This window comes from Stylophora pistillata, chromosome 2, assembly GCF_964205215.1.
Source record: "Stylophora pistillata chromosome 2, jaStyPist1.2, whole genome shotgun sequence".
Taxonomy (NCBI): Eukaryota; Metazoa; Cnidaria; class Anthozoa; order Scleractinia; family Pocilloporidae; genus Stylophora; species Stylophora pistillata.
In genome coordinates, this window is record NC_142520.1 from 40,317,659 (window position 1) to 40,342,377 (window position 24,719).

General features: G+C 38.7%; 2 protein-coding genes across 2 annotated transcripts in view; both read left to right on the forward strand.

Moving 5' to 3' along the window:
• The first annotated feature begins 40 nt into the window (after window positions 1–40).
• On the forward strand, window positions 41–18,103 carry LOC111346445 (uncharacterized). The gene is given in 7 exon segments (XM_088749493.1): window positions 41–8,193; window positions 8,196–8,516; window positions 8,846–9,028; window positions 9,746–9,855; window positions 11,299–11,346; window positions 14,405–14,503; window positions 15,206–18,103. Coding segments are annotated over 7 exon segments (2,370 nt in total). The 5' UTR covers window positions 41–7,880; the 3' UTR covers window positions 16,502–18,103.
• A 4,698-nt stretch (window positions 18,104–22,801) lies between these two features.
• The window catches only part of LOC111333866 (uncharacterized), a 14,319-nt gene continuing 12,401 nt past the window's right edge, over window positions 22,802–24,719 (forward strand). The window contains 1 exon segment of the mRNA XM_088750804.1: window positions 22,802–23,000. The gene's annotated coding sequence lies outside the window, so the exon portion shown is untranslated.

Below are 24,719 nucleotides of genomic sequence, written 5' to 3' on the forward strand. Positions count from 1 at the left end.
AGAGTGACGGACTCGTAATCCGCCGCTCCCGGGTTCGAGTCCCACCCTGACCACTGGATTTGTTTCACGGTAGCCCCGAGTTCAGATCTTTGGCCACCCTTGTAAATAGCCAACTGGTTTGCCTCCGGCCAGTTGGGGTTCTTAATGATGTTCTTAGTGATGTTATGTTCAATTTAGACCATTTGTTTCATTTGTTTGCAAGGACCACAATGGAAACTACTGGTTCACCAGTAATTGTGTAATCCTATAAAAAGACTTTTTTTTTTTTTCTAACATCAAACTTTTTCTGAGCGAATTTTCGATCTTGTGCCTCAATTTGTTTGTAATTATTTCTAGAAAAGTGCTTGTAAATTGGTAATCGAGACATATTTATCATACACACAGAGATGAAAATACTGAGAAGATGAATAAGTAGAGCTAAAATGTACCTTAGCTTCCATGTAAAATCACAAAATTCAAAATGAAATAACTTGACAGTTACAATAGCACTTTCTCATTTTGTTCAACTTCTGCGAGGCCCCTAGGATTTTCTGTGGCATAAATTGTGACAGCCCAGAAAAGATATCTTTTGCTCCTTCTGTTTTATCTAAGAGGATTAAAGAGCCTCTTCCCGCCTAATTTTCAATAGCAAGTGTTGCTGTACAAAAAAAAAACCAGTCAAATTGTCGGAAAATGAAAGACAAGGAAGTCATTGTGTGGTAATTTTTGCAGAGTGCTGGCTTCTGTTGTTCGAGGCTCGGATAAAGCTGTCCACTGGATATAGAGGATATCACATGGCCGCTTGGGGATACGGATTTTCTTTTCGAATGCTATAAGTATCTCTCACTCCTTCGCTTCGCTTACTCGTGAGAGATACTTTCAGCACGAGAAGATAAAGTTCGTATCCCCAAGCGCATAAGCGGCCAGGTAAAGTTCTATTTATTTTATAGATAGTGATAAAAATTTCCAAATAAAACACAACTTTTTTTATTCATTTTCGAAAAATCAAAATAGTGCAATTAAAGTGGTCACCTATCGCAAAATGCCTGTTATCGGCAACTCTACCGTCTTCGCTCCTCGAAACCACTTTGTGAATGAAATTTCAAAAGAACCAGCCGCACGCCTGAGCTGGAAGCTCTTTTGTAATTGGCTGATCATGTTAGTAACCATGGCGACTACAATATCCTCACACGTGAAAGATGAAAATAGTATCCTCACTGCGCGCAGTGAAGTTATGATTTTTTAGTAAAAGGAAAATTCCTGGTATTTCATCAGTATCTATATAATAAAAATCTTTATCCCGTGGAGTGCATAGCGCAGTACATTTGGTATCACTTAGTTGGATACCGTTGACTGCCCTTTATACAACTGGGTCCTGATCAATGGACTGTTTATAATGACTTTAATGCTGTATTTGACGATTGAATTTTGCGCTTTCGAAATGGATGGAAAAAAGCGGTAATCAGACTTCATGTTATGCCATCGTGTTCTGTAAATGGGTAGCAGAAAGGTGTTAGGACAAAATGAGAAGATGTCACGAGTTAACCCTGTGATGGACGAGTACCTTACCCATGGAAGGGTAGAATAATCTATTTACTTTTGAAAGGGGTTAAACTTGTTAGAATTTTTTCTTTTTTTATTTACAATAACGAAAAAAATATTGAAAAATCTCAATCTTTTTTCAAGATATAACTCACATGTAATTGCTGTGGAATGTAAACAAAAAGCTGGCCTGCTACTTGGTAACCGCGTGTTGCAGTTGAAACTGCACCAGTTTGCTGAATAGTAACCAAGCATCCCTGTGGTCCTGTATACGCAGGCCGCCCAGGCTGAATACACATCACTTGTTGATTGGTTACCGTCTAATAAACAAAATTATTGTATGGCTGTGTCTCACAAGGACTGGGAATTACCGAATTCACAAATTTGATTGGCTGAAATCAATATTGAAAGCGGTCTAGATTTTCCCATCTAGACCGGCATCTAGACCGGTCTAGAAAAAATAGGTACAAAGAATATAAAAAATTGGCATAGAAGACACAGCCATATAATAAACATCTTATTAACCGAGCTAGGTCGGTCTGTATGGGAGAATCTTGACCTCGGTCAAGATTCTCCCATACAGACCTCCCGCTCAGTTAATAAGAACTAGGTAAAAATGATGGATTTCACGCATACGATACGTAAGATATTTTCATGTATCTAGTATTTAACAGGCATGTATCTGCATTTTTTGTTGATACAAACAAAATTCACCGCCCCACTCCCCCCAACCACTTATCATTAAATAATGACCGTCCCTTACTCGTATGAATCCGTATGTTCCCGTATGTTCCCGTATGTCAATATAAGACCTCGCTTGTTATTCGTATGTCACCTGAACAACTCGCGTTATGTGAAATCCGCTTCCAACATCCTGCGAGGTGTTCGACTGACCTTTTTTTTTTCACATAGAACATGATACCTTCGTTAATGCACCGTGTATCGGATAAATTCGAATATGACGTCATTGTCTGATAGGGATCTTTTTACTTTTCTAATTCAGTCTACTTTTCTTAGTTTTAATTCCTTTATCTATTTCTATCCTAACATGAATTTCATTCATTCATTTTATTTGCCATTACCAGAAAAAAAAATTGATCGAATACAAAATTTATGATGCATCATAGATAAAAAGAACTCTTGTAACTAAATTAACTTCAAAATCAAAGGAAATTGAAGAGGTAATAGCAAGGAAGCCTATTAGAAGCCGTGGGCTTATAAAAATATAGGCTTCCTTAAACTATAGGATAAACCATACAAATCAAGGTGCTGAATGAAAATTTAGATTAAGTACCTTGCTTTGAATTATACAAGACTCAAATCTGTTGTTCAGAAAGGGACTTTCCCGTTGCTAAGGGCGTACCTGACCTTTAGATTCGTGGTACTGCACTATTTCTTCTGTTGTACTCGCCATTTCCACACTTCAATACATGCGCGATGGTTTTGGCGTTGGAAGAAGCAGTGGTAACTCGTGGATATTTGTTCAGGCATCCAAACCTTTTGTTTGCAGCTTCAAACTTTTCAAGATATTTCTCAGTTTAACTTTAATTTTAAGGTAGGTTTGGCACCTTTTCCTATATACGTCGTCGTGAAAATTCAAAACAACTTTGAGCGAAGCGTTTCTAAGAATGCCTTGTACATAGACGGAAACATACAAACACTACCTACCAGTCTCTAGAAGGGCATTTCATTTCAGTGTCCCCACTTTATACCAAGAGTCATCTTTGAAATCACGACACTGCTGCTCAGTTGGTGTGAATGAAATAGCACGATTAAGTCTTTCGTCCAATTCATCCCGTTATTGCAGGTTTGTTTAATTGAAATACGCTCCATTTGGTTTAGAATAGTGTCTGAGACAATATCTTTACTTTTTTCTGAACATTTTGTAGGAGTGGGTATCTGACAAGAGCTGCAAGGAAGTCAAAGAGGCCTCAATTTACGGTAAGCTAAAGAGAGAAGAAAATCATTTAGTAAACAGTACATGACAACTGATTTCTTGCTCTTGTAGTATTCAGATCACAAGACATGCGATTTGAGACGAGCGCCATAGAATGTATCTCATAGCTTCATGTTCTAATTGTTTCAATTGATCAGCAAGTGTCGTCTTCATCCGCCGGATGAAGACGAAACTAAGATCCAGAAGTTGTCTGTTTAGAACGGAAAGTATGCGCTTTGTGGTGTCATTACGTTAATGGCAGAGTACAAGGCATTTTGAATGCGCACCTCCAATCTCTTTCTATATCGGGTACAAAATGGTGAAATGAAGATGCAGTGACTAGCGAGTGATTAAAAGTTGAACAAGCAGGGCTCAGTTTACAAGAAACGACAATTTGTAGTTATTTTATGCTTATTTAGCGAAGGTAAATATCAGTTTCGATTTCGCTTTGGATTGAAGATTCGTTGATGATGTAACATTTACTCACTCGATTTGAAACTACTGCGCATTCCGCCTACGCGAAACTCAATCGTTATATGTCAGCGCCACCTTAAACTTTTGAGCTCGGTACTTATGTTTGGTGATGACTTTAGAAGGAATAAGCAACCGGAGTTGACATCTGAATGGTCTGGAAAAGCAGGAGGGTTTGCACAAATCCATTTCGCTATTAAGCTTTGTACTTTTAGGAGATAACTGAACGTAAAAATTCAATGTCAGTCACTCAGAATGCAACGCCATTGAACCTATTCCTATTTTAGGACCTCCAGGAAACTCTTTACGTGTTCGTGTTCAGTCGCTGCAAAGTTTGTTAAATTTGGCTTATTTTCATGATTGAAAATGTGTTCACTACAGGTGCTTTCAAGTGTGAACTTAGATAATCACGCAACATATTTGAAACGCGAGGACATAATCATGAATTTTTTTGTCCGATAGTAAATATTAAAACGAGGAATTGCTACCAATCTGCTCTTTCACAGTCCGGTGTTACACTGTTTGCTCCAATTAGCAACTTCTCCGGAGCTCAGACGCTTGTTGAAAGGCAAGACACCGGAAAGGTAATTTGTACAATATCTTAAGTGTTTCGTTCGCTTGAACACCCGCTCGTAACCATTACAAAGGCGAAAAAATGTGCTTGAAATAGAGCACCAAGTGTATAAATGGTAATAAGAGTGAAAAATCTTGATGAAGCAAAAGCTGAATTTTTCCCCCAAGCAAAAAGTTTGGTGGCATTTCCTTGCGCAATCAGATCGAGGGCTTTGTTTCTCTCAAGCTCGTTACGCTATACAGTGACAGCTCTTGTAGTTAAATAAGCTGGCTTTTTTTTTATTATGTTTTCATTTTCTAGAGCAGTCTCTAGATGGGAATTACACGCAAAATTTCATTACAACAAAATGCAAAATTGGATCAAGTTTCTTATGTACTTGTGAAACGTAGCAGGCAATTTTGGGGGATTTTTTGAGCGGTCTCCAGATAGGCATTACACGCAAAAAGCAATGTTAGGTATTTTGAAAAGATTAAAAGTCATTGTGAAACAGGATTTCTCAAATATCAAACAAGAGCCTCTATCAGGCAACGGATTTAATCATTCCAGTAAAAGACATATCAAATTCAGTCGAAACGATCAAAATTCCAAAGCAATCTCACTGGAAATTGTTTGTGGATAAATTCTTTGTAGACTAGCAAAAAGTGTCTACAAGGAAAAGTATGGCGTTTGACTTAGAAAATTAAGGACTGATTTGCCTGGCTTGTCATCCTTAAGAATCCGAAGATGCTTTCCGTTTTATGACAAGAAAATGAAAAAAACATAGAATGCAGCGAAATTGAAATAGTTTAGATTTTGGAATCTCCTGCGAAATTGCGATTTGTGGATGTTTAGCTGCCGCAAAGTTTGTTATTTTTTGTTTATTATTTGCATGATTGAACAAACACTTAATCACACCAATATATTAAAAAGATGATAAAACTGGAAGGGGAAATTACCGCCCAGTCTCCCCACTCAGCATTTCAAGCAAAATCATGGAATTGGTCGTAAATGACGCCCTTGTGAAACACGTCTTTCGAGATGACAATTTGGTCTCAAACAGGCAGTGGGCCTCCCGACCCGGGAATTCAACGGAATACCTGATGATTCATCTCACAGAATCTTGGAGATCAGCTCTTGACTCTGAAAAATTTGTAGCAGTAGCGTTCATCGACTTCAGGAAAGCTTTCAATAGCATCTCACATGCTGCATCAATTATGAAGCTAGAAAGACATTTGGGAATTAAGGGATCAAACCCTAGATTGGTTGAAGAGTTATTTGACAGGACGAAAACAGTTTACAGAGTTAAATGGAGTTAAGTCAGACCTTCTCCCAGTATCCATGGGGATACCTCAAGGATCAGTGCTAGGACCGACTCTGTTCACACTATTCACAAATGATCAGCAGCCATCTGTCCGGTCGGGGTCTGCGTATCTGTTTGCCGATGACACCACGGTCTTCTGAATAGTCCGATCAGTACCTCAAGGATAAGTGCTAGGACCGACCCTGTTCACACTATTCACAAATGATCTATGATCTGCCACTATCGGTCCGGTCGGGGTCTGTGTATCTGTTTGCCGATGACACCACGGTCTTCTGTATAGGCGACACGGCCGACGAGGCCATCGCAAAGTTGAACGGGGCATTGAAGGAAGTTTACGACTGGTGCGGTAGAAACCAGTTAACACCCCATCTAGGAAAGAGCGAAGCGATGCTTCTTTGTAGGGGAAACCCAATAGGGCCGATTGCCCCGGTGTTATTGGGTGACTCCAGCATAAAATGGGTGACTAAAGCACGCGTGTTAGGCTTGACGGTCAACCACAAGTTAACATGGGATGCATATTTGATGGATGTTAAGAAGAGTTTTGCTAGTAACCTAGACCTGTTAAAACGAGCCATATTCTTGCCAAAAAGCTTTTTGAGAGACTTCTACTTTAAGTTTATTTTGCCCTCTGTTAAATACGGACTAGTACTGTGGGGAGCGTGTTGTAACTCGAATTTACTTGATTCAATTGAAAGACTTCATTGTAGAGCATCTGGAATCATTTTTGACTTACCAAGAGACATGCCTTCAAAAGAGGTGCTGGCCTATGATCGGTGGCCCACTATTTACTTATATTATAAAATAGATATTCTTAAGATCTCTTTTAAAGCACAAAATGGCGGCTTGCCTGAATTGCTGTCTAATAATATTTAAATAGAAAGGTTAGGACTAATGGATATTCACTACGGGGTGATGACTGCTTATCAGTACCAAAATTCGAAACTAGATTTATGACGGATTTGCTGGCTTACAGAGGCACCGTTCTGTGGAATACAATTTGTCTCAATCAGAACGGAACCGTGATCGCATCTGAGCAACAAAGATCGATATCTGATAAGAACAAAAGATTCGAGACTACCTCCGTCTCGACAGTGCGGCGTAGAATTGCAGATTTTATATATAATTGACGATTATTTATGTTTATTACACGACTCGGGCAGTCAGAGGGCCAATAACTAAAATCAACCAATCAAAATGCTCTATTGCCGGTCAATATTCTCTCAGTATTGGACCGAGCACTGTCCCGAATGGTCCCGAAAGATACCGCACTTGTGTCCCTTTGAACTTCAGTCGTATAATAAATCTCTTATTAACCAAGCTTGCTCGGGACCGTACTGGAAGTATATCGGCCCTCGGTCTTTTTGTACGGACCGAGCGCAGCGAGGTCCGTACTGTCAAGACCTCGGGCCGATATTCTCCTAGTACGGCCCTCGCGCTTAGTTAATAAGATATATATATATTTTAGTATATTTTACCTTTTCAGTAATGATTTTATCTCGTAAAAAAAAATTAATAGTTTTAATGTATAATTCATAATGCACTAGTTACCAATCTTGTCAATATTTTGACATTTTATCTACATTAGGATTTATTTCTTTAATTATAAATACACGACCCCACAAGCTTGTAGCTTTAAATTTTTATCGTGTTTAAATAAAGGTCATCCATTCATCCATCCATCCAATCATGTTGCTTCCATACATCAAGACAAACGTACGTTTTCACAGCGAATATTTTCATGTTTGAGTTGTACATGGTTTTTCGTCCCTCAGTCAAAATCCTTCTTTCTTTGTACACTGGGTGTGACATGAGTGAAACTGCTGCTAGCGTTGGACGGAATCCTGACTCAGTCATATTAGTTGTATTTCTGAAAAAGGGGCTACAGCTCTGAAATAACTGTCTTTAAGTACTGACAAATCTCTTTTCTCTAAATCGAAGAAATTGTCTGTTATCATTACTTTAGACTGTGAGATATAGCACCTTTATCGTCCCAGGCTAAGTTTCTCTTAATTTTTTCATGGCTTTGCTCATTACAGATCTACTCTGTGTTCAGTTAATTGAGTCGCAAAATTTGTCACATGGCCGTCCTCAGCAACGATAAAAGATGGCTTGTGATTCTTGCGGCCTCAAACAAGGTCCTGGCCCCTGTTTTACGGGATATAGTGAAACAAGGAATGGACAACCTCTATGAATTCCTAGATAATCACCTTAATGCCCTACCGACACCATGCAGTATGAAAACACTGACCAACGTGGATGTATGCCATCTGGCAGCCACTCCAAGTCCTGCTTCTGTACCTAAAGACTTGAATTTTGGTAACATTAACAACAATTTTGGAAAAAGAAAAGCGGCCTACAACTACACTGTCAACAGCTCAGTTGATCTTGCTAAGCTTACCTCCCAATCTACCTTGCAAAGTTCTCGGCATTTGACAAATCCATGGATTTGTCTGCCGCTCTTAATCTTTTGGGATATAGAAAGTACCTCACCCAAATATTCGTTTCTTCCAATCCTTTGCATAATATCCAGTCATTAGCGGATGATGTTAGAGAGAATGTGAGGAATCCAGCCAGCCATTTCAATGAGAGCCACTGGACCCAAATCGTGTTTGATCAATGCTTTGACAAGATTGAGACCCAACTTAAATGTCTGCCTGTAAATGCCGCCAGAAAGAAGGAGCTTTTAGATCAATTGTCCGAGTGGAAAACAAAAGGTAATATAATTACATTTAGTAGCATCATAAAAGCCATTCAAAGGATTACGCATATTTCTATCAATCTCTTGAAAGAATTTCGAACATCAATACTTTAGGCCAACCCAAGTGGACCTTAGGATGGTAGAGGCGTGTTTAGGGACACAAGGCATCCTTCCCAGTGATGAATTATTTATTCATTCCCTCATGCATTCATTCGGTTACTTGCGGGTTTATCTCTTAATTTCTTTATTCATTCATGGATCTATTTATTGATATTTCAAGTTCATTTTATTTCATTTCTTTACTCATTTAAACATCTCTACATTCTGTTTTTTTATGATTATAAGGTTTCCAACTGATTCTTGATGAAGACGTGAAAGACCTGATGGAACAGTTTCAAAATGATAAACCAACGAGAGACGAGATAGAGAAAATCATGGAAAAGCCCTCATCCCTCTTGTCTGCAAAAGTCGATGTTGTTTTAAGTGTGCTGCAACGTAAGCTTGCTTACAAGGATAAATTATTTTCTGGTGTGAACACGATGAAAACTGTTCTTCTAGTTCTCAATTCATGTTCAACTGATTTTTAAACTAAATTGTCGTCCCAATTTCTCTAGTCGTCTTCAACCTGATGGGGGAGAGGGCGCGTTGATTGACGGGACTAAACAATGGCTGCGAAGGAGACAAAATCCCACTCCTTCCCCCCCCCCCCCCCCCATTTCTTGTGAATTATTTTTCCTTGTTTCCTGACCCAAATTCCATTTTAAGATGAACTCTTTTATTCGATTGTTTTAAGTTGCGTTACATTTACAGAACAGGATCGAGAGACATTGTGACATATTATTCGGTGACGAGATTCACTTTTCCATGAGTGAACTCGGCTAATTTTCTACCTGGTGGGGGAGAGAGCCCGTTGCGTGATTAGACTAAAGAACGGCTGCGAAGGTGACAAAATCCCACCCCCCTCGTCACCCTCCCTCGATTTCTTGTAAATGATTTTTTTCTTGTTTCCTGACCCAAATTTTATTCGATTGTTTTAAGTTGGTTTGCATTTACGGAACCGGATCGAGAGACATTGTGACATATATCACTCGGTGACGAGATTCACTTTTCCACGAGTGAACTCAGCTAATTTTGTAGGTGACTAGCCTCCTAAGAACACAACATCTCGAGCTGCAAACTAAGTAAGCTGGCTTGAAACATTTTCTGTCTATTTCTTCACCGCCTGTTCATCGTAAAATGATCCAGAAATTCAAGCTAATCAAGAGAGCAGTAGGAGTGTTCACCCATTGGGATCAAGTGTTTCACCTACAGAGGCCACTTCAAAATCCAAAGACACTCACAACATACAAATAAAGGTAACCATAGCATTACTAAAGATTATGGTCAAAAGCTTTAAAGTTATTGCTTTCAAATGCTGATAGTGTTGAAGTGGTACGTGCAGAATATTCTCCCCCATACCAGCAGTTTTCGTGATTGGTCAACGAAACTTTATCATTTCGAAGCACTCAAAACGTCCATTGATTTTTTTGTTTTTATTTTTCCTAAAATAAGGGGCATTGCAGATAACCTTACTAAGCACTGACACGTTGTTAGCATTTAAGGTTACCGTGCACCTTCAGGGGTGTCTCGCGTGCAAGCGATGTAGCACGTCCGGTTTAAACTGTGGATATCTAAACCCCTATATCAAATTAAAGCTTATAAGACTGGCTATCAGACTATACCAAAAATTTTGAAAAAAAGAGAATTGTCGAATTTTTCACGACTTCTAAATGCGAGCGCCCGAATCACCTTTTAAGAGCTACAAGTCAAAGGGAATTTGTTCGATTGCTCTCAAATTTTGACAGTAGCTAGTTTTACTTATAAACAACAAAAACTTGTCTCCGAATTTTTTAATTCTAAATACTTTTTTTTAAAGAGCGATTTTTGTACGATCACTCCACATTTTTTTAATCCTATTTCAAAAATGTTCTGTAACTTTTCACTGAAATTGAATATGGCAAATCACAGACACGTTTTTTTTTAGCGCTTTAGCCCCGGAAACGGAGGAACACATTAAATAAGCGAAAAACAAAATTCGCTTTAACATGTAACGTTCAAAAGGTGATTCGGGCGCTCGCATTTAGAAGTCGTGAAAAATTCGACAAATCATTTTTTTCAAAATTTTTGTATAGTCTGATAGCCAGTCCTATAAGCTTTAATTTGATATAGAGGTTTAGATATCTACAGTTTAAACCGGACGTGCTACATCGCTTGCATGCGAGACACCCTTGAAGGTGCACGGTAACCTTAGGGACCGACCATTTAACTTTTGAGGGGGTGGGGGTGGGTGATTTCATGTCATCAAGAAATTTTTTTTATAGCAATCTGCTTCGCAGGATATTTTTTCCGTTCTAAATGCCCTTTTTCTTCTGTTACATTTGAGCTGCACGCAATTTTTTTCTTCCGACAAGCGCTCGGGGGAAATTTATTTCAAAATCACCCACCCCCCTCCCCCTCAAGAGTTAAATGGTCGGCCCCTTAAGTATTCTTAGCAATTCTGTTCCCGAATACAAAATTTCCTTTGCGACAGATCTATTGTATACTTTCAAGCCCCTCTTCGGTTGGAAACTCTTTAGATAATGACTTACTTGTTTCTTAAACCCCACTTGATTTCTCCGCATTCCGAAATAAGGATTGCGAAATCTGCCGCACTAGTCTTTTTTACTGTAGCCTCCCGTTAGAAGGAGTGTACCATACCTGCTGCCTTGTTTTGATAACGTTACATTTGATTTATTGCCTTGCGACCTCTCTGATTTTAGGGCAAGGATCCGGACTCGAACTACAAGCTTAGAGCTGAAAATGCCAAGGTAAGTCCAATAATAAAGTACTACGAAGATTCGGTGAATATGTTGGCGTTTTTAATTAAAAAAAAAATTCCCGTGCGATTGAGTTTTGAGGCTATACTGTAGCTCTTTGGAGGTAAGCGTTTCGCTAGCCAAAACAGGAAATTGCGCCTTCCATTTTTTCTGATACGGACTTCAAGCCTTCTTACATTTTAGGCTATTCTTCTTAGTTATTATGAGGCAAGCTGTAATCTTTGGATAAATTTGATGAAGTTGATATTTTTTCTTTCTTTTATGATTGCGATTTTCGCTAAAAACTTATATGGTGGAAAAGGTCGTGCGCTACCGAGTATTTAAAATTCAAAATGGAAGGGAACATGGCGTTCTCCTGGTTTCATTCTTAAAATGTTAGATTTTCTATGTTAGGAATGCCAGAATACTTTGGATGCGCAAAAAATCAAGAGCCGGCATCAGGTGTCGGGCCCAGTTTATCACATGTATTTTCAGTGTTAAGAGTTCTGAGTCAACATTAACACCATTTTTCTGAATGCATTGTCCGAAGAACTTTGAAGTTCGTATTGTTTTTTCTCTCCTCCCTTTTAAGAAAAGCATATTTTAGTTTGTTCAATTGAATTAGACTAGTCGAGAGCATGAGGTAATTATAAATTTGAGCTTGATCATGAGGAGAGAAACATCATGTGACATCAGGTGAGCTTTTGCGCGAAACGTGATATCTTCACACGTGAAAATAAATGTAGATTACTTTATGGTTGGTGAGTACATACGATTTTCATCCACGAGTTGTAAAGGATCGCAAACGAACGAGCGAGTCTTCCAGCGAGTGAGTTTGTGATTCTTCACAACAAGTGAATAAAAATCGTACAAGTGAACTAGCCACGAAGTAATTTGTCTATTACATTACATACTCAGCGATACTACACAACAAAACGTCTAATAATTAACAATTATTCGCCGAAGGCGAGGTGAATATCGTGGAATAATCCCCGAGACGAAGTCGAGGGGATTATTCGACAATATTCACCGAACCTGAGGCGAATAATTGTTTTAGTATAATTTCAGAGCTGAACAACAGAGAAATTTCTAACATCGTAACATTTTAGTAACATTTATTAACATTTTAGTTTAACATTTTATATAAACCGCGCGGAGCGGTTTATATAGCGTCATATAAGGAACCGCTCGACCAATCAGATTGCTGGAAACTCTTTGTTCAGCTCTGAAATTATACGAAGATATATTTATTATCCAAATGTGCTTCGTAGAGTACAAATAACGCGCGAGACGAGTACAAATAAAGCGCGAGAGGAGTACAAATATCACACGATATTTGTACTCCAGACATATCTGCGAAATTCGCCCGCACTGAAATAACAATTTGACGTGTTTTATAATAAACCTCTTATTAAACGTTTTGTTCTGTAGTATATATCTCTTATTAGACGTTTTGTTGTGTAGTATCGCTGAGTATTTTTACGAGTTGTGTCGTATTTTGACGAGCCCGTAGGGCGAGTCAAAATACAAATAACGAGTAAAAATACTCAGCGATACTACACAACAAAACGTCTAATAAGTTATTTATTATCCAACACGCCAAACTGTTGTTTCTGCTGGAGAATTTCGCGGATATTTATTTACGGGGAGTGCGTGACAGAAGAATGCGAAGCGGAAAGGAATTGGCACGTTGTTGTGTTGCTGTTTCTATTTTCTTCATTAAATGAAGAAATTTTCTGGTCGTCAAGCTGTTTTTCTTCGTTCGATTCATCAAATGAACTTGGATCTCTATTTGCCAGCCATTCTGACTCTTCGTCGTCGGAAATATCATTGAAATAGCCTGCCACCTTTTTTTTTTCTGTAACTACAATCCAATTCTTCGCTTGCGCGATGCCAGAAAACCAGTATAGCCGGTACTACAATAGACGAGTACAAATACTGCGTGATATTCGTACTCGTTTATGGCGTTATTCGTACTCGTCTAGGTGTAGTTGGATAATAACACTGATTATTATCCAACTACAACTAGACGAGTACAAATAACACCATGGACGAGTACAAATCACGCGGTCTAATAAGATATATGTATTTTACTCGTTTGTATTTGTTTGTAAAATACGGCACAACTCGTAAAAATACTGAGCAATACTACACGAAAAAACGTCTTGTAAGATATTTTTATTGTATGACCCGTCCGGATCCATTCGTGCAATCCTATAGAAAACCATAGTAAAAGCAAACGCTTGCAGGGCGGGACGGGACGGGTTGACGTGAGCCGGTCCGGAAAAAGCTGTCCGGCCCTGCTGCCCTCACATCGCTTTGTTGCAAAATCTTAAAGGAAACAGAAATGAGGAAAAAATTCGGGTTTTTCAAGGAATTAGGAGTTTCTTGCTCTGACTTGAATCAATAAAGGAAAAGTTTTAATTGCAGAAATTTTTTTGTGCTCGTGTGGCTGCGTGTGCTCGTATGTCGCGTTCTATTTACTTTGAAATTTTACAGCACTTGGTGGTCATACGATAAAATGCTTATTGACTGAGTAGGAGGGCCGCACAGGAAAATATCTGGCTCTCGGTCATGAGGCACGTACCTTGCTGCGCTCCGTCCGTACGTCATGACCTTGAGCCCACTATTTTCCCGTCCGGTCCTCCCACTCAGTCACTGTGTAGTTAATCTTCACTATGACTACATAACAAATCGTTTCTTCTTAGCGAAAGTGAAATGGTTTGGTTTTTCATTGGTGTTCATACAATTAAAGCAATGTCATATGGCCGCTTGGAGATGCGAAATTTCTCTCATCGTGTTGAAAATATTTCAACACGAGAAGAGGAATTTCACATCTCCACGCGGCCATGTAAAATCCTCTCTGTATCAATTGTCAGGCACGCGATTTGATTTTCCAAAGAGAAGCATAACGAAAATACTCCTTAGTCAACACGAAAAATACTCCTTGGTCATATTTTCCATTGTCCAGGAATGCTCGTCCTCCAGATCGGTTTGTAGTCACTGTGCTGTCTTCCTAGTCAGTCTGTACTATACTGTTTTTGACCGAAGTGGTCTTCTTATCTTTCAGTTTCAGAGAACAGCTCTACAAAAAGCTGATCGCAACAATCACCGAACCATAGTTGAGCTACTTTTAAGGAATAATGCGATTCCCAGTTACAATCAACCGGTACGGTAATGAAGTATGCTACTTCCAATGATGATTTGTAACCGCACAGATTGGTTATAGGTTAAGTCATTTTGGTCAAGGAAAAGCTTCTTTTCACTTACATTGTTTATAACCGGTTCGTTATAGCTTTCAAAATTTGTAGAAGCTTCAGATTTAACTTCGATTTGCCTTGACGTATTCGTCTGCGTCTTCATGCGCGTGGCGTGATTCGTCTCCAGGGCCCAGTTGTTCAAAGGGCAGATAACGCTATCTGACAGATAAATCGCTAACCAGCGGATACGTGTTGAGAATTTGTACTGCGCCATTCATCAGATGGAAATTTATCCTTTCGCGCGTATTTATGGACAAAATCAATCGAAAGATTCTCCCCAATGAATGTGTTGTGTCTTTTAGTAGTTGTGAACTCCCTTTGCTTTTGTTTCAATCATTTGACTTATTGTTGTTGCTTCTCTCGAATGCGAAACTTATTAAGAAGTGAAGGATTCATATGGAAAATAACAATTTTGTTTTGATCTCCAATGGGTGTGATTCAACATTGTCAAGTAGTGTGTTTTCAAACAAGATCTTTTAACGCGAACTCACGGACTAGATGACTGTTTTGAATCTAGGTGGCACTCGTTTAAAAATGTCAGTCTTGTATCAGTCTTGTACTAGTTTGTTCGTTTGCTTCACTGATTTACTGTACATTATCTTTCTTTACAGCCTAGCCTCAGGTCCCTTTCAAAAAGCGCTTTTCTGCAAGTAGATGCACGATCCGGCTTCAATCGACTGCACACGGCTGTATTTCATGGCGACTATTACACGGTTTTGAAAACTCATGTCTATCTTGATAATTATGTTCAACACATGAGTTTTCCAAAAACAGGAAACCAATCAAAGGCTTTTCCTGGAAAAACTGCATTAGAAATTCTCTTGGCTCTGCAAGAAAAAGGAGAAGGAAATGTTGAAATAGATAACCTGTACAAAGAGGACGTTGAGAAGAGCGATACATTCACTGAGCTGCACTTATGTAGATGCAACAATGATGCAGAGAAGGCTGTGGAGATTGTTCTAAACGAGGGTGTAGATATAAATATACCAGGAAAAAGCAACCGTACACCTTTGTTGTGGGTAAGTCTATCATCCTCTGGTGAGTTTATTCAGACCCTTATTGATCTTGGAGCTAACGTTAATGTTCAGAGGACAGACGACAAGACTACACCTTTGAGATTAGCAACTACTTGGAACAACTACATGGCCGCGGACATCCTGTTGAGGCATGGAGCTGATGTGAATATTCAAGATGTAGACGGATGGACTCCATTGGAATGCGGTGTAAGCAGTGGATTTCTAAGTATATCCCAGCTTCTGGTTGATTGCGGATGCGACATTAACTTACGGAACAAGTATGGAAAAACCTCGCTTTACTTGGCCGTCAAACTTGAACATAAGCACTTAGTCAAATGTTTACTTGAAAGCAACGCTGATGTGAATATGAAATACAAGGAGAATGCAGGTGAAAGAATTTACCTCGTTCGTGGAAAGGACAGAGGAAAACCAGTCTGGCATTATCTTCTTGTACAGAAAGCTCTTTTGCCCTTGTTCTTGAGGAAGATTAAACTCAACGTTACAGACTTTGGAAAAGTCCTCAAATCTGGATGGGGAAAGGACCCTCCCGAGAGCGTTAGAGAGGAAATTACAGAGACAGGAAACGCCTTCCATGGCATTGACAGCTTTACAGTACTTCATTTTGCGAGTAAGAATGATAGTCCCGAGATTATAGATCTTCTGGTGAAGCACAATGCCAATATAAACGGATGCGATGGAGATGGCTTTACGCCTCTGCATTTAGCAGCGATGCATGGTAATGTTCAAGTTGTAAAAAAGCTGGTTGAACTCAACGCTGACGTCAACTTGAAAGTGGATGGCACTGATGCAGCTGATTTGGCGCATATGAACGAAGAAATAGAAATTAAGGAATTTCTAAAATCTAATAGCAGCTCACCTTTAAAGACTTAGGCATTTAATCGGTGCAAAGTCGTTCGGATTCAAAACGCACCAAAAGAGACAGAACGTGGCTTTAGATTCGTCGAGGAAAATTTAAGTTAATTCATCCCGAATACTAAAATGGTAGATGTTTCAATTCATGGTTTTTGTTTTACATCTAGTCAGCGCACCTAAAAAGTGTTTGTTAGACAAAATTTGGAATAGCTTCTGAATTCGAACGCATTTGACCATCGATAAAGTTGGCATTCAGTCCGTCTGACGCTATTACTTTCAATATTGACAGTTTTCTTATAATTTCGACTGGTGAAATTTAAACAGTATTTAGTAAAACACTGATAAGGCCAAGGACCTTGGCAAATGAGCAGCTGAATGTAAAAAATGCGGTTTTACACTAATCCTTTGTACATATGGTAAAGTTTTTTAATTATCCTAGCTTTCGTAAGTGAATTGACATATCAGTCGATTATCGATGTTTCTTAAGCGTAGTAAATGGAGATTCTAGTACAGAGGTTTGGACGTAAAAAAAAACCCCAAACAAAACAAAACAGCAAACTACAGATCTGTTCACAACACCTGCACTTGTTAGTCGTCATTGATGAAAAGAAAGAGGCTAAATGTTTTTTCTCTATACACGAAGTATGATTCTTAGCGTGTTCAAGGTTGAAGTTTAACACTCAATAACGTTCTTAGTCGCTATATCCTTTTGGAGTGTTTGGGACTAAGCGTGGGAATGCTATTTAACTGTGAAGTAGTTTACTTTGAATTCTGGGATGTTACATGCGAACCAAGATACATACACTTAAGGTGTATTTTATATTTCTCTCTGTATGCTGGTGATTGTATAAAGAGACCAATTCCGCACCAGAACCAAAGTATTTACGGCCGACGCAAAATAGAGAAACATCAAAAGAACCAAGCAGAACCCATAGTTAATGCATGCAAACGTTCTAAAAGGCGGGAAAACGCGGAGAACCAGGTTTCGGTTTTTTTCTTCTGATTAGCCAAGAGGACGGCGTAGGTTTGTTGACCAATCACAGGAAGTGGTGTAACGAAACCGATGCGACCCCGCATAACTTTCGACATAAAAAATTTAAACCAAAATGGAATTAAAATAATGGTAACTGTTATCTAACGCTTCCTATAAAAGAAGCGAAATTGTAGGTCGGCATCACTGGTGTATCATAAAAATTGACACTCTTCATTTCAACTTCATTCTACGTGAGATAAATATCACGAACATTCCGTGTTGTTCGCAATGACATCTTTATTAGACTGATAGGGCAAACTATAAATACATTAACAATCTGTTTCACCCTACAAAATAAGTAATAACAATAAATACCACAGAAAAATTCAATACAAAATACATTCTAAAATCAAACTTTAAATGATTTCAAGAGAGTAGCACCAGGCTCATTACTTACTTAAGCCCATCGCTCCTCCTGGAGCATAGGCCGCCGACAACATTCCGCCAGAGTGCTGTCCTGGGCTGCTCTTTCAGGTTGTCTCCTACTAGTCTTGAATTTAGCAAATAATTATTTAAGAAAATTTGTACGAACTTGTAAGACCTACCCACGATAAATAGGCGCAAACATGTACTATTTCAGAAGATACTACCACAGCGGAATTGGTCTCTTTATACAATCACCAGCATACAGAGAGAAATATAAAATACACCTTAAGTGTATGTATCTTGGTTCGCATGTAACATCCCAGAATTCAAAGTAAACTACTTCACAGTTAATTAGCATTCCCCCCGCTTCCTGCACAACTATTTGAGGCTCTTGACATTTCGGCATAAACGGCAATTACTCGGAAAGGAAATAATTCTCTTCCGTTTAATCGAAGAACATTTAAGTGCCCCCTCTCGCTTAATATTAAATATCGAGCCTTGTACTATTACTAAAACAACAACGGCTACACTATAACTACGCACACACAACTTCAACATTATCATAGACAATATGCTAAGGATGGTTGCTACGACTGTCAGAAAAATTGATTGAAATGTAATAACCATTAGAGCTTAGTCAAACTCGGAACCATCGGGTTACAAAATTTCTAGTTTGGAGTCAGCTAAACGACGGGGAGTCACTTGAGGAGCCTCCATTTGAAAATTTAGATTAACAACAATAAAGAAAGTAGAAAAAAAATGAGGGAACTTCATGGGTCTCTTCAAGTAAGCCTGGTCGAACAGGCTGGCTTGATTACCAGGATCTCATGCACTTTTCCACAATAGCCATTGCTGAAATTATACTGTTTTCATAAGAAGAAGTGAGCTGGGAAGGTGAGCTAAAGAGCTTACTACGATCCTGTTTCTCGGGAAAAAAAATCTCGATAATGGAGAAAGACAATATACCTCGGGAAGACTGCAGTCCGATTACTGGCATAAAATTTGAAATATTGTGTCCTTTCCATCTTGGTACCAGATGAAAATTATTTCCATACAAAGAGGCGACAATTCCAGGTAATCCTTTCGTCGAGTTCAAATGAAATGGTCCTATGGCTACACTAGTGTTTGTTCAACTATTTACAGAAACTTTCGAAATAAATCATGCCCCATCAATATGGAGACTCGGATATCAACCGATCTGACAACACGGTAACATCAAATGAAACATCTCAAGGTGGAGGATTGCTTGTCTGCATATATGCGGCATAAGGTGGCGTCCTCTCATAAGTAACTGGCGTCTGTGGACAAATCAAACGAGACCTTTTTAGAAAAAGGGCCGTCGGAAGGCATATCAAGACGTTGATGAATTCAGAAAGGTAAAATCGTAGCCAAAACTCATGTTCTGAGCGCTTTTGGAGCCCACTTTTCCAAATGTGAAACCCGATGTGATAATAAAATCACTTTTAGTTGACAATAAATTGTCATTGACAACAGCCTTTTCAGTTCTACTCTTGCCTGGATAATGACACCAAACGGCCAAGCTTTCTAATGTGTTCAATTTCATACATAAACCAAGGGAGTGGAGGCTAACACAGAACCGCGGAATATCATCTTTAAATACACAGAAACAATTTTCAGCGAGAGAACTCTCCTTCTTAGTATTAAAAATAATCTGTTTGAAAAAAAATTCAGGCTTGTACAGGAGCTAGTATATGATAATAATTTACTGACAGTCATACAAGCGAGTGAGTCGCGGTGTTAGTACAGTCCTCACGCTCGGTTAGTATAAAGTTAATATCAAACATTTTTAAGGTAGCGGAATACTTGTCATTAATTTCAGAGCGCCCTCTTTCGATGTGGGAGGGGTGGACAACATCAGAAGCGAAATCTGCATTGTGAATGAAGATGGCGAAGAGTATCTTCCGCATTCTGTACACAAGAAAGCCCAAGTATTATCATAAAAAAGAGATTTTATTTTAAGAGAATCCTACCAATCCTAAATTTAACAAGTAATTCTCAATGCAAAGTTCTACGAATTACATAGTAGGTATCTACAATCAAATAATAAGAAAGATTTACCATTTCAGAATTCGAAGCTAAGATACTACCAAACTTGGTCTTGATACAATCCATTACAATTCAATGACTCAAAAATGAGGTAATAATTATTTCCAGAAAAAAAGCTTGTAAGTTGACAACCAAGAGATACAGCTGTTTGACACAAGGAAAGGTTACCGCAATCAGACTTAAAGGAAATACGGAGAAGATGAATTGATTGCCCAAAGATGCAGCTTAGTTTTCGAGAAGTCAAGAAAATTCTAAGTGAAAAACATCACAGTAAAATGTTACTTTTTCATTTTGTACATCCCTGTAAGGCCCTTCGACATCTCGCGATATATTGTATCTTCCCAGAGGAGATACCCTTTCCTCTTCCCTTGTTATCTAAGAGGATTGAACTGCCTCTTGGTATACCTTTCACTGAATAACAATTCTTGGACTATTGACAAAACTGCAATTACTACACTGTACCCACTCTCATACAACTTGCAAACAACGATGGACTACACCTTAAGAGTTATTTCTAAGATGTTTCGGGTGATACAAAAAAGTGCCGGGTCGGATTGCAATAACATGGAATATGAAGAAGATATGGTGAGGCAAATTTTTCACGGTGCTGGATCAATAAACTATGTTTTGTATTGACTTTACTGCTTTCATTGGACTATTAAGTTTTTACGTTTTCAAATTGATGAAATGAAGTAGTAAATTAAATTTAATGTCATGTTATTTAGTCTGAAATCCTAAATGCGCGTTTGCTCGCTTTTGAAAAGCGTGTAAACGATATCCGACTTTATAATCCGTCAAATACTTTTTTCTCGCGCGCGATTGGTCTAAACGTATCACGTTATCGAATATTCCTCAGCTAAAACTGGGGGATACCTAAAAATGTATCTCAAGTGATATTCCTTAATTTTCAAATCTACATCCACTACGATTAGTCTTGGTTTAAAATTTAATTCAAGATGAGAGAGCGTTTTGTGGTTGTTACGGAAGAAGGGAATATATTTTTTTTGTTTATACAGTCGTTCCAGAGGACACTCCAAAGAAAACACCTTGCGCAGCAAACATCAAGCTGATCGTGAACATTTTTTTCACGCGCGTTGCAAACCATTTGAAGGATAAACTCGACAGCCTCAGTTTGGCGCGAAAATATGCTCGCATCTTTGTCCTTGGACATCATCTGTTCGTATCTTGGAACACATAATGTCCGCGGACAAATAAGCGATATTTTCGTACCAAATATAAACCATGTTTTGTGTGTTCTCTGCACCAGTTGGTCGAATGATTACCAAGCGTCCCTGTGGTCCTATATATGCAGGCAGCCCAGGCTGAATGTACGTCATTTGTTGATTGGTTACCATCTAACAGCCAAACGTAAAATAATAAATTTCACACCTGCAGTACGTAATACATTTTCATGAATCTAGCAATGTATTGGTATGTATCTGCATTTTTTTTACTGTCACTGACAAAATTTACCGACCCTCGGCCCCCTACCACCTAGAATTAAATAATTACCGTTCCCTTACTTGTATGAATCCGTATGTATCCGTGTATAAAACTTAAAATTCCATTGTTATTCGTGTGTCACCCGAACAACTCCCGCGATATTAACAGCGGTAGCCCGTTGTTTCACATCGGAACTGGTATTTGAAGCATTCTTTGGGTTTGTGTTCGTTCATTCACTTCAGTCGTAACAAAAAGGTATCACCCAAAGTCAGTTCATTTTTCAAGATAACTCCTGACGATGTTACACTGTTTGCTCGAATTGGTAGCTTCTCCGGAGCTGCTACGTGTGTTTAAAGGCAAGACTCCGTAAAGATAAATTAGCTTTCCAGAACAAGAAGAACTCCTCTTTCGCTCAAACACCCGTTCGTAACCGTCATTTTTGAGGGTAACTTCTGACTTGACTTTGAATTTTGCAAGGCCCGTATCTGTCGTTCAGAAAGGGACTTCCCCGTTGCTAGAGCTGTAAGGGTTGTATTTGAACAATGCACAATTTCTTATGTTTCACTCGCTACATGTATACTCCATTCAAGCCATAAAGGTATTGGTAAATGAAGAAGCAGTAGTCATTCGCGTCCATTTTTTCAGGCACCCTGGTGAACTCAGCTTCAAACTGATCAAAAGAATTTTCTTGATTTAACTTGAATGTAAAGATAGGCTCAGCAGCGTTTTGTAACCTCTCCTGTAGATCCTTTACCATCTTAAACCGAAGCAACAATGCCATGTACTGAAGCAAAAACATCCAACATTACCAGTGGCCTAACCACGTTTCTAAGGTAATTGTTAACATTTTGTTTAAAGAGTCATCCTTGACTGATGCCGCGAACGGTGACAAACCGTGTAAAATCAAACCTTTTATCAAAATACCTTCACGAAAACTTCGAGAAAACTCACCCTAAACTTTACAGTGCTTAACGCAACATTGAGACCGTAAAATCGAGAAAAACTGAACGAAATAGAGAGGTTTTAACTCGGTGGCCTTCCGGCGTCGTAAAACGTTAGTCATTTAGTAATAAAAGGTGTTATGAATTCAAAGTTCTTTACAAACGCGTCATTATGAAAAATTACAGCCAAATTCGCGCATTTAGTTCGTTTTATAAAAGACTTTCCAAAAAATTAACCGTCAACCGCCAAATGACCTAAAATTGAACCCGGTCAACCGTCAAAAGGGTTTAATTTAACCGTCAACCGCCTACGTGATCCCCCCCACCCCGCCTCGTTGAGACCCTCCAACAATGGCAACAATACTAACAATGTTCTGAGTTCAACTTTTCTTTAGCTTCTTTATTCAGTAATTTTACACTGCACGTGATCCATGAGATCACGTGACTTACAACCCAGTTATCATAACATACAAGGCGCAAGGAAAAAGCACGATCTAAACTTCCGTTCAATTCATCCGATTAGTTCACTTCGTTTATTTGAAGACGCTAAGTTGTGTGTAGAATAATGTCTAAGATAATATCTTCTTTTCTGAAGGATTGAACATATTTGTCAAGAGCTGCAAGAAAAAAGAAAAAGAGAGGGAAAGCGGTCTCAATTTACGATAAGGTAAAGCAAGAAATGAATTTTGTAAACAGTACGTGGCAAATGTTTGTCCGCGAAGTATTCAGATCACGAGACACGCGATTTGAGATAAGCGGCAGATCTAGAGTATAACACCTTATGGCTTTATATTATGATCATTTCAATCGAGCACTGAACCGGGTGAAGGAAAAACTAAGATCGAAAAGTTGACTGGTTAGAACGGAAATTGGGCTCGTTTTTGGTGTCATTACGCTAACTGAAACAGAATCCACGGAGTACTCAACATTTTGAATGCGCACCTTCAATCTCTTTCCATACTAGAGTACAAAGTGGTGAAATAAAGATGCAGTGACTGTAGCAAGTGATCAGAAATTGAAGAAACAAGGCTAAATTTCTAATTGAAGAAGAAATGAAAATTTGTAATAGTTTCATGTTTATTTAGCGAAGATGAATATCTGTTTCGATTTCGTTTTGGATTGAAGATTCGTTCATGATATAACATTTATTTGCTCGATTTGAAACTGCTGTGCATCCCACCTACGCGAAACGTGATCGCTATAAATCAGTGCCACCTTAAGCTTTAGAGCTCGGTTCTTGTGTCGAATATTTTAGAAGGAATAAGCTACCAGAGTTGACATCTAACTGATCTAGGAAAGCATGAGAGAGTTGCACAAATCCATTTCGCTTTTAATCTTTGTACTTTAAGGCAATAACGGAACATAAAAATTAAACGTCAGTCACTCAGAATTCAACGGCATTGAACTTATTCCTATTTTAGAACCTCCAGAAACCTCTCTATTAGTTAGTGCTTAGTCGTAGCAAAGTTTGTCTGACTTATTTGAATGATTGAAATGTGCTCACTAAATGTGCTTTCAAGCGTGAACGTAGATAATTGCCTATTTTATTTCATAAAAAATAAAACTCAGGAAATATAAATTATACAACTTTGGAATCTTTACCAGAACAAGTACCCCTCGTTCGCTCAAACACACGCTCGTTACCATTACTAAGACGAAAATAGGAATGAAATGGAGCGCCAAGAGGGTAAATAGTAATAAGAGCGGGAAATCTTGATGAAGTAAAAGCTGACTTCCCTCAAGTGAAAAATTATGTGGCATTTCTTAGTGCGACCAGATAGAGGGCTTCGTTTCACTTAACTCGCCACGCTATCGTGACAAGTCATACAAGAGCTGTTTTTGATGTCTAGCGCCTTGGCACGTAGGCACCTATGGAAGTGCGCATAAAAATTCTGAAAAGTAATTCATATATCGCAAATTATGACGTCATATCGGTAAGGCCGCGTATAAGTATACATTTTGTGTTGAATGATGTGCATTGGAAAAAAAAAAATGTTAACCAAAGAATGTGTAACAAAATAGATTAGCTTCTAAATGCCAGCGCCCGAATCACCTTTTGAACGTTACATGTTAAAGCAAATTTTGTTTTTCGCTTATTTAACGTGTTCCTCCGTTTCCGGGGCGAAAGCGCTAAAAAAACGTGTCTGCGATTTGCCATATTTAATTTCAGTGAAAAGTTCCAGAACATTTTTGAAAAAAGGTTAAAGGTTTGTGGAGTGATCGTACAAAAGTTGCTCTTGAAAAAAAAGTATTTAGAAATAAAAAATTCGGAGACACGTTTTTGTTGTTTATATGTAAAACTAGCTACTGTCAAAATTTGACAGCAATCGAACAAATTCCCTTTGACTTGTAGCTCTTAAAAGGTGATTCGGGCGCTCGCATTTAG